At 45.3% G+C, this 11230-nt stretch overlaps 1 protein-coding gene across 2 annotated transcripts in view; it reads left to right on the top strand.

The window, feature by feature from the left end:
* JAK2 (Janus kinase 2) overlaps window positions 1-9041 on the top strand; it is an 88373-nt gene extending 79332 nt beyond the window's left edge. For both annotated transcript variants that reach the window (XM_053371913.1, XM_053371914.1), the window contains 5 exons: window positions 493-617; window positions 1552-1724; window positions 3295-3412; window positions 5300-5413; window positions 8690-9041. In XM_053371913.1, coding sequence (XP_053227888.1) covers window positions 493-617; window positions 1552-1724; window positions 3295-3412; window positions 5300-5413; window positions 8690-8797 — 638 coding nt within the window. In that variant the 3' untranslated portion in view covers window positions 8798-9041. The remainder of the gene's footprint in view (window positions 1-492; window positions 618-1551; window positions 1725-3294; window positions 3413-5299; window positions 5414-8689) is intronic.
* The last annotated feature ends 2189 nt before the right edge of the window (window positions 9042-11230 follow it).

Below are 11230 nucleotides of genomic sequence, written 5' to 3'. Positions count from 1 at the left end.
AATCTCTGCGACTGCAATCTCCTGGGTGACACGGACACTTTTAGGCAGTTGAATGTGCATGCGTACTCCTTCCATTTCACTCCCTCTCACTCCATGCAGCCCCGGGCACTGTCAACCCTTGCTACACCACTGCATTTCATTCCAGAAATGCATTTGCCAGGGTAGCCCATTTTGGGCTGTCATTGTTTTGAACTTTATCTTTTAGTGTTGCCTGTGTTAAAGTAGCAGCATGTGACTCTGCTTGCTACTCATCAAACACATCTTCCTTGTGTAACTAGCTGTTTCGCGTTGTTCAGAGTTTCTTTATACGCATTTGGAAAACAGCAAGCTTAACTAATTTTGATTTTGGGCAAAAGAATACCATAATGGAATCTTCCACTGCATATATGCTGCAGATGGTCTGTGCCTTTTGCTTATAACGTGCTATATGAAGGAAGCTCTGTAAAGCATAATTTTGAATCTTTTTTTTTCTTTTGTCATGTGTTTGGGAAGGCCGGAGAAATCTGAAATTGATAATGGAGTACTTGCCCCACGGAAGTTTGCGAGACTATCTCCAGAAGCACAAAGACAGGTTGGATCATAAGAAACTCCTGCATTATGCCTCTCAGATATGTAAGGTAATATGTTTTACTGTTATCTCGAACTCTACCGAAGTCTGCTCTGGGAGCAAGTGGTGTGAGAACCGGATCTGTTTGCCGCAAACTCTATAAACGCTCAGGCAGATTGTGTGCAGTTCTCCTTCCCAGTACAGTGCAGGGTCATAGAACCATAAAGTTGGAGGAAACTTGGGAGATAATCGAAAACACAACTGTTGCCTCTTCTCTTCCACTCACTCATGCCAGGCAGCAAACAGCATAGAGGTGACAGCAGATTTATGCTGCAGATGTTGTCATGTTGTGCTCCAGAGCTCCCATTTCGCCTGCTTAGCCATCACATAAACAAGCCTTTTCTGGCACACAGGGCATTTCTTGGCCAAGTTTCGCCCAATGCACGAGGCGAAATTTGCAGAAATGAATGCGGGAGGAGTAAAGAAATGGAACAATTTTGCAGGGAACCACCCCCGTTGATGGAAAACAGGAGAATCATGTAAAGACATACACGTAAAAGAAATGTTTGGTTCTGAGAGATAAGAGTTAGAATTTCTAGGGCTAAGCATCAGTGGAATGGATGAGGCTATTCTCAGGGTCAAAACGATAGCTGTGTGTCTATAATGTCAGTGCTGTATGCAGCAAGGTCAATAATGCTGCTGGGCAGTTCAGCGTTCTGCACAGTTGCTTTGCAGCAGACACAATGGTGACATCTAGTGGTACTTGGGTCACAGTTTGGTAGATGTATGGTGAACTTAAGGAACAGCTGCTGCCGATTCCTCCCTGTCTGTTGTTTCCTAATAGCATAGGATTATGTTGATAAGTGGGATGTTCATAAGCATTTGCGGGGGGGGGGGGAATTCTGACAGCCAGGCGTTAATTACATGTCTCATCATCTCTTCTGCCGTCAGTATTTGTTAAACCCATCAACACTGATTTCATAACACCGTTTGTGTACGCACAGGGTATGGAGTATCTGGGATCAAAAAGATACGTTCACAGAGATCTAGCAACACGGAATATCTTGGTGGAGAATGAAAACAGAGTTAAAATTGGAGACTTTGGCTTGACAAAAGTTTTGCCTCAGGACAAAGAATACTACAAAGTCAAGGAACCAGGAGAGAGTCCCATATTTTGGTATGTTTCTCTCTGCTGCTTGATTACAAGGCAAATGATTTGGGGGAAATGCAATACTGCATAAATTATTTGGCCCTTGGAATATAATAAAGCGATGCATCTAAAACTTACTCAATCTAGAGTATTATTCTTGGTATGAGCTTTCGTGTGCATGCACACTTCTTCAGATACACTGAAACAGAAGTCACCAGACCCTTATATATAGTGAGAGGGTGGGGAGGGGTATTACTCAGAAGGGGGGTGGGAATGGGTGATTGGCTGATAGGTGTGGCCAAACCCTACGCCAAAGGATAAATGGACATAAACCTGACATCAGGAATCACAAGACAGAGAAACCAGTAGGAGAACACTTCAATCTCCCAGGACATTCTATACAAGATCTCAAAGTAGCTGTCTTATTACAAAAGAATTTCAGAAATAGACTGGAAAGAGAAGTTGCTGAATTGCAACTTGTTACCAAACTTAAAACCATGGAGAGACCTGGTCTGAATAGAGACATTGGATTCTTATCTCATTATACATGATAAAGCCATTTTTAGCCATCTCACTCCTTGCTTTTTCCTGTAAGACCAATTGCAGTCGTTAACAGTCGTCAACAGGTTTACCACACCTATCAGCCAATCACCCATTCCCACCCCCCTTCTGAGTAATACCCCTCCCCACCCTCTCACTGTATATAAGGGTCTGGTGACTTCTGTTTCGGTGTATCTAAAGAAGTGTGCATGCACACAAAAGCTCATACCAAGAACAAACTTAGTTGGTCTCTAAGGTGCTACTGGAAGAAAAATATATATATTTGTTTCAACTACGGCAGACTAACACGGCTACCTACCGATGATGATGATGATTATCCCAGCCACTCTGGGCAGCTTCCAACACATATAAAAACATAGTAAAACACCAAACATTAAAAACTTTCCTTAGCAGGGCTACCTTTATGTGTCTTCTAAAAGTCATATAGTTGTTTATCTCCTTGGCATCCAATGGGAGGGCATTCCACAGGGAAGGCGCCACTACCGAGAAAGCCCTCTGCCTCGTTCCCTGTAACTTCCCTACTTCCATTGAGGGAACTGCCAGAAGGCCCTTGGAGCTGAACAAGAGAGGTGGAGATGCTCCTTCGGGTATACAGAGCCAAGGCCGTTTAGGACTTTAAAGCTTAGCACCAACACTTTGAATTGTGCTTGGAAACGTACTGGGAGCCAATGTAGACCTTTCAGGACCTGAGTTACATGGTCTCGGCGGCCATTCCTAGTCACCAGTCTGGCAGCCACATTCTGGATTAGTTGTAGCTTCCAAGTCACTTTCAAAGGTAGCCCCACGTTGAGTGCATTGCAGTAGTCCAAGCAGGAGATAACCAGAGCATGTACCACTCTAGCAAGACAATGCGCAGACAGGTAGGGTCTCAGCCGGCGTACCAGATGGAGCTGGTAGACAGCCCCCCTGGACACAGAAGTGATCTGTTAAGGGTATAATGTGTTGTGTCAAATTGTTTTTGTTTTATAGATCTCTCCCCCCCCCCTCCTGTCCCCTTTCTCTTCTCTCCTCCCCTCCCTGGCTTCTTATGCTATAGGTATGCTCCAGAATCACTGACGGACAACAAGTTTTCTGTGGCTTCTGATATGTGGAGTTTTGGTGTGGTCCTCTATGAACTCTTCACATATATAGACAAGAACAAAAGCCCCCCAGCGGTTTGTAGATAACCTACATGTGTATACTTGGTCTAGGGCTATGACTATTCCCTTTAGGAAAGGGTGGGGGACCTTTAGGCCATATTTTGTTGAGTCAAAGTCCCTTCTCTGCTTCTCTGCTGCACGTTGAGAAAGGGACTCTTGTTTCTCTCTGTGCAGCACAGAAACACAGCAAGCTACCCTTGGAGAAACAAACTTGTCTTTTTCTCTATGGACAGGTCAACAACAGGACTCTGTCACTTTTCCTCTTCTCTCCTGGTGAGCTGCGGTCAGCTGAGGAGCACAATCTCCTCCCTCCAAGCTGCTGATCAGCACAAAATACTGCAGGGTCTCGTTTTCCCTGAAAATGTTTGTTTCTGCCTTTTAGGGCCGTCTGAAGCTGCAGTTATTTACAGTGGTACCTTGGGTTACATACGCTTCAGGTTACATGCGCTTCAGGTTACACACTCCGCTAACCCAGAAATAGTGCTTCAGGTTAAGAACTTTGCTTCAGCATAAGAACAGAAATCGGGCTCTGGCGGCATGACGGCAGCAGGAGGCCTCATTAGCGAAAGTGGTGCTTCAGGTTAAGAACAGTTTCAGGTTAAGAACGGACCTCTGGAACGAATTAAGTACTTAACCCGAGGTACCACTATATATATGCTTTTGTAGCCCACACTTCATGTGTTCTCAGATTACCAGCAGCCTAAAACAAGTTAGCCCAAAAAACAAGTTAGCAAAACCGGCAGCAACACTGCAGAGGGAGTAATACTCTGATCTCACCCTCCAAGGAGATGTGTCTTGTAGCAGGGAGGGCATTCCACAACCGAGGGAGGCCACCACGCAGAAGACCCTCCCTGCCCTGCTGCTTCGCAAAAGCCACCGGTGATGGCACTCCCACCCCTGGCAGATCTTAATGCCTGGGAATATCTGGGGGGGGGGGGCATGCTCTAAGCACAATGTGCTGTGCATGGGACTGCCCTTAAGGGCCATTTGGAAATGTCAGCAGGGCCAGAGTATGGCCGCAGAGTTTGTAGCAAAGATTCCTAGCACTGTGTTTCCAGCCTAAATTCAAGGTGCTGAGATTTACTTCTGGGGCAGAAAGTGGTAAGGGGCAATATGCCACCAGTGGGGGGGAGCAGGGTGAAAGCAACATGGGTGGGACAGGCTTTCTCTTTCCCCATCCTCTCTGACCTCTCCTCTCTGCACACACAAACACACCTTTCATTCATCTCTTTTCCCCATCTTCATCTATCCATCCATTCATTTTTGTACTCTTCTGGCTGGAGCAACCATTCCGAAGGAGGTTGAGCGCTACATGCAGACTCCAGGCCAACAGATTGCAAAGCTCTTTACAGTCTGAACCCAGAATAACAGAAGGAAATGCCTTCTCCCTTGTCTTCCCAACACCCTGTTAAGTAGCTCTTTTTCAGTAGCTGGCTCCAAGATTTGGAATTAGTTACCAGGTTTGGTGTATGTAAATCTGGGAGACTGGCCCTTTTAAACAAGCAAGCCTTTTGTAACTAAATATATTAACACCAGCTCTCTCCTTTTTAAAATCTAACTCTGATAGTATTTTATTGTTGCTCAAGTTTTGTTTCGTTTTTTTAAAAAATCAGTTTTAACCTACTGCAGGAACAAATGTTGAAAAACAGGCCATAAATTTTCCAAATAAATAAAAGCAAGTTTCTGTCTGCAAAACCTTCATATTGGCATAGACTTTTTTTTTACTTTATTAAATGAGGGATATTTTATAGGCCTTAAAGGTTTGCCTCTCTGACATATTGCATTCTATCCAACAAAGACTAGTGTGCCTTCTGCATAGCTCCTCCTATGAAACTGGGTAATTCTTTGATACTTTGATGTCATTAACCTTAACGGAAATTCAACTTGGAATTTTTATTTTAGGAGTTCATGCGCATGATTGGGAATGATAAGCAGAACCAGATGATTGTGTTCCATTTGATAGAGCTGTTGAAGAATAACGGAAGGCTGCTCAGACCTGACGGATGCCCGGATGAGGTACCTGAATGTATCACTTTATCATGCTTTTCTCTCACTTGGTGTAGCTGTCAGTCATGGTGTGCCTCTGAATTGTTCCTGTGGCAGAGACGACCATAGCAGAACACTTGCCCCCGTGTTTACCTGGAAGCCTAGTAGCGTGGGCAGTTTCCCCATCCTTCAAAAGTTTTCTTGTAAGACCAAAAACTTGGGCTTTCTCATTCATGAGCAACTTAGTTTTTTAGAAACAAGAAAGCCAGTGTGGAAGTGCAATGCCATCTAGAATCCATTCGTTATTTCCAGTTTACAAAGCTTGCTTTTGCAAACAGCTACTTGTAAATGTGGAGGACGCAGGTGGCGCTGTGGGTTAAACCACAGAGCCTAGGGCTTGCCGATCAGAAGGTCGGCAGTTCAAATCCCTGCGACAGGGTGAGCTCCCGTTGCTCGGTCCCTGCTCCTGCCAACCTAGCAGTTCTAAAGCACGTCAAAGTGCAAGTAGATAAATAGGTACAGCTCCGGCGGGAAGGTAAACGGCGTTTCCATGCGCTGCTCTGCTTCGCCAGAAGCGGCTTAGTCGTGCTGGCCACATGACCTGGAAGCTGTACGCCAGCTCCCTCGGCCAATAAAGCGAGATGAGCGCCGCAACCCCAGAGTCGGTCACGGCTGGACCTAATGGTCAGGGCTCCCTTTACCTTTACCTTACTTGTAAATGAACAAATTCCTCTTCGCTTATTGCCCAGAAAAACCAAACGCCCAATCACCAGGAGCCACATCCTTGGTGAAGTAGATGTTCCACATAAGTCTTAGCTATACAGTGGATGTTTCCCTGCCTATCATTGTACTTTTGGTTCGGCTGGCCTACACTGGAATCTAGGAACAAAATCAAGAATCCTTTCAAGAAAACTGCGTAAAATGCCATAAAAGCAGTTTTGAAAGAGCTGTAATGAAACATTGCTTTACTCCACAAGAGGTCTGGAGCATGGCATCACCAGAACAGGGCCTTTTCTGCAGTGGCTCCCCATTTGTGGGATTCTCTCCCCAGGGAGGTCTGCCTGGCGCCTCATTGGTACACCTTGAAGCGGCAGGCGAAAACGTTCCTCAACCAGGCCTTTGGCTGATTCATATCCAATGCCTTTTTAAAAATGTGTTGGGGAAGTGGAGGCCATTATTGGGTTGTTTTTGTTTTTATTATGTATTTTGTGATTTTGTATTAAGATTTTGTGTTGTAACTGCCCTCAGACCTGCGGGTATACAAATGTAAGAAACAACAACAACATAAATAGATCCCATTTGAGAACAGGGGAATGGCCTTAAGTACTTAAGTACAGACCCGTCCCCAATTCACTTTCAGAAGTGGCTGAAGTAAAACGACCGCCTGATGGACTGCCTTGAGAAATGTTTCCTCGTCATGATTGCTTAAAGATGGTTGATATTTCCAATCTGTATTTTATGGTGTAGGGAGAAAGCTTACAAGAGATATGGGGAAAACCGAGGAGCTGGTGGAACTCACTGCTACCTGGCCCTCCCCAGTACTGTTATAACTCTCTGCCAACCCTTGCTCTCTGCTTGCAAAACCGTCTCGTTTCGGAAGGAAACTGTGTGGCTCTCTAGATATTGCTAGACTCCAGTTCCCATCATCCCTGACCATTTGGCAATGCTGGCTGTGGTTGATGGTAGTTGGGAGCCCAGCAACATACGGAGAGTTGCAGGTTGCTGCCCTGCCACTGATCTAAATTATAGGTTCAAGTGATTACCTGGCACACACCTGTTGTACGAGTTGTTATGTTAATAAAAATAGCAAAACTGGCTCAACCAAGCCATCACACTACTTGCGAGGAACTTCATCAGAAAGACATAGCTAAAGTCAGGCATAGGCAAACTCAGCCCTCCAGATGTTCTGGGACTACAACTCCCATGATCCCTAGCTAACAGGATCAGTGGTCAGGGATGATGGGAATTGTAGTCCCAAAACATCTGGAGGGCCGAGTTTGCCTATGCTTGGCTAAAGTCAATAGTGGAGCTAGTTGTTCCAGACAGATCACTCTTTGAGAGGATGATAGCTTCAGCAGCCCCTTTTCCTCGTCATTACTTCTCCCTGCCAATGGAAGAGATGTATGGCTCAGGACCGCAATACCTCAAGGACCGCCCCTTTCCATATGAACCTGCCCAGACCCTGAGATCATCTTCTGAGGCCCTCCTTCGTGTGCCGCCTCCTTGAGAGGTCCGGAGAGTGGCAACACAAGAACAGGGCCTTCTCTGCAGTGGCTCCCCATCTCTGGAATGCTCTCCCCAGGGAAGTTCGCCTGATGCCTTCATTATACACCTTTGGGCACCAGGCAAAAACGTTCCTTTTAAACCAGGCCTTTGGTTGACCTGATTGACATCCTATACCCTTTTAAAATGTGGCTCTTTTTTGCGGGTGGAGGGTGGTGTTACTGGGTTATTGTTCTTATTTTGATTTTATATATTGTTACCTTTTCTGTGAACTGCCCTGAGACCTCTGGGTATAGGGTGGTATATAAATTCTATGAGATCCAGCGCCGAGGGCCTTCTGGCAGTTCCCTCATTGCGAAAAGTGAGGTTACAGGGAACCAGGCAGAGGGCCTTCTTGGTAGTGGCACCCGCCCTGTGGAACGCCCTCCCATCAGATGTCAAGGAAATAAGCAGCTATCCTATTTTTAAAAGACATCTGAAGGCAGCCCTGTTTAGGGAAGTTTTTAAATATTTAATGCTGTATTGTTTTTAACACTCGATTGGGAGCTGCCCAGAGTGGCTGGGGAACTCAGCCAGATGGGTGGGGTATAAATAATATATTATTATTATTATTCTAATTATGATGATGATGTAGTATATTGTGGAAACCATGAGGAGAGGGGAGTTGCATAAGGTATGGAAGAAATGTGCTGGCCTGGGATTGCTGAAAGGTTTCACACGACTATTCGCACCTCACTGAGAGCCAGTGTGGTGTAGTGGTTAAGAGCTGTAGACTTGTAATCAGGTGAACCGGGTTCGTGTCTCCGCTCCTCCACATGCAGCTGCTGGGTGATCTTGGGCCAGTCACACTTCTTTGAAGTCTCTCAGCCTCACTCACCTCTCAGAGTGTTTGTTGTGGGGGGAGGAAGGGAAAGGAGAATGTTGGCCGCTTTGAGACTCCCTAGGGTAGTGATAAAGCGGGATATCAAATCCAAACTCCTCCTCCTCCTCCTCCTCTTCTTCTTCTTCTTCTTCTTCTTCTTCTTCTTCTTCTTCTTCTTCTATTTCTGCTCGTCTCATACTGGTGTTTTCTCTCTTGCCAAGGTCTATGCCATCATGACGGAGTGCTGGAACAACAGCGCCAGCCTGAGACCCTCCTTCAGGGATCTTGCTCTGAGAGTGGATCTCATAAGGGAGAGCATGGGTGGGTGAACATGCTGGAATTCACCCAAAGGGACCTGCCGACATGCACAGCAAGTGTGTCCTGTTCTTCGGGACGTTGCAGATCGTTGCTTATCCCGCACCCATTCAGAGACGGCAGCAAAATCATCCCATCCAACCTCGCCCGTGATGACGAAGGATGCGGCTTAGTTTCTTCATCGGGAATACTAGCGCGATGCATTGATGAAAAGCACTTTGATAGCAAAGGAATTGCTTCCCCCCTTCCCTTTATTTTGAAGCAGAATAGTGCAACGTGATCAGTAAGCATCACCATGGTTTGCCTAATAGGACAACTGCAGAAAAAAATGATGATGTCAGACAGGGGAGTTATGGAAAGATAAGAAGACTGGGTGATTTAGGTTGCAATCGTGTGCCTGCTTACCTGTGGATTGCTATTGACCAATGAGACTTGCTTCTAAGGAGCTATATATAGGACTATGTTCTTCAGCAGCAGTTGACTTGCAGGGTTTCTGGTAGCACAGCTACCAGAAGACTTTGCGCTTCCAGCTGCACCACTTTGAAAAAGAGCAAATGTTTGCACTTAACAATGGAATTACCAGTGCATGGGTTCCTCTTTTCGCTACCCCTTATTTTGTTCCCTCCCCCTGCTACCTTCGTCCACTTTTGCCTGCCATAAGAGGTGATGGTATACCAGGCGAGGCTACCTTTCATGTAGCTTGGAACGGTGTGTTCCTTTGCGTAGATGAACATTTCTTTAGGTGTGTGCAGTTATGCAATTCTGTGAGAGACTTAAAGATATTTTTTATATAAAAAGGATAATATAAGTGTAGCAGAGAAACACAAAGCACCAGTCAGGATGAGAGAAGATTGCTGAAGGGTCCTGGCGATAGCTTTTATGTCATACAACTGCCCAATGCTGTGCCAGCACAAGAACCGCTCAAAACATGGCAGCAGTACAAAGTTGAGGCTCAGTTGCAGACGCGTTTTGTGCCCTGCAAGCCGTTGCTGAGTAAGTCTGAATTGCAGAAAGCAGCAGAAAGAAGCCGCTGGAATACCTTTTTGACTTTTTCCTGCAGTGAACTATGAGCGATTTAGCCTCCTGTTCCATGCATTGCACAAGAGCCGCTGTTTTATGAAAGGGTTTGTTGCTGTTTATTAGTTTTAAAACTTTTTTTACTTTGTCAAGGCGTCACGGCTTTAATGTGTAGAAGAAAGGCTTTAAAAAAGAGAAAAATAGCCGTTTAAGCAACTTCTGTGTGCCTGTCTGAGCCAGCCAGAGAAGAGATGTCTGTTCAGGCAGTGTGATGTACTCAAAATACTTCAAAGGAAAGGGAACAAATAAGAAGAGATATTTTTTTAAACAAACACCTGCTGAAAATTGCATTTTTAAATGAACAAGTATATATAGCAGTCTATTTTCCTATGTATGTTGTGGATATGTCAAGCGCTGACCGCGTTTCCTTAAGGCACAGTTTTTTGAAATCATGTCATCGGCAGCAGCTTAATATGTTCCCCATGCTAAACTTTGTTAGCCTTGCCAACTTTCCCAGATGCTGCATTTTTCCTTTCTACCCTCTTCAACTTTTTACTGGGTGACCCAGTCAGATTGAAATAGAAAAGCAGGCTTCCAATGTTACGAAGAACAAATGTCACCCATCTGGCCCGTCCTAGTCTTCTTCAGGTTACTGAACAATTTGGCTCTGTGTAAGGATAGCCATGTGATTTTTCCTTACCTCTTTTCACAACAGCCTAAGTTGTGAAATATATATAAAGTCACTGTAACTCCTTCCGCACCAGGCTCAGTGGCGCAAATTTGCATTTGCCAGCTTAGGAACATGGAGAGTAACAAGCAGGTAGTAGCATCAGACTCTCTTTCTTGCCCCTAATGATTTGGCTGTCGGCTTCGGAGCTGGCCAGAATACTTTAACGGAAGGGCACTGGGTATTTCCTCTTCTCTCACTGGTTGCCCACCAAGCCTTGTTTTGGTGACTTGCGATAGAAGTATCCTCCTTGGGAGAAGATGCTGAGAAGATGTTTGCTTCCTAAAATCAAAAAGGGGGGACGTCAATTGAAAGAGGTTGTTGCTTTCCACTATGGAGATGGAATGAAAACTTGAAATCTACTTCGGCGTATGGCAGAACGTGCTTAGATGTGCTATGAACTTATGTACCTACCTCAAAAATGGAGGAGGGTGCATCAATGTGAGTTTTGCATGAGGCTAAGAAGTACCTCCAAAAGTTGCAATTACTTAGCAGGTGAGCTCCAGTCTACCAATATTTTGTGCCCCTGTGTGCTCTGGCAAGTGCTGATCTAATAGCTCTTGGGTATGTGTGAAGCTCTCCTTTCACACGTGCAGGAGATTATCGTTCTGTTTTACAAGCAGGGGTGTTGGGCATACGGAACAGCAATTCTTGTTTGTAAGTAGAGATGGGAAACGCCGGCGTCTTTTCCTCTGGTAAAGAC

The sequence above is a fragment of the Podarcis raffonei genome, chromosome 17, assembly GCF_027172205.1.
Source record: "Podarcis raffonei isolate rPodRaf1 chromosome 17, rPodRaf1.pri, whole genome shotgun sequence".
NCBI classification, from domain to species: Eukaryota; Metazoa; Chordata; class Lepidosauria; order Squamata; family Lacertidae; genus Podarcis; species Podarcis raffonei.
This window is presented reverse-complemented; position numbering and strand designations above follow the sequence as displayed.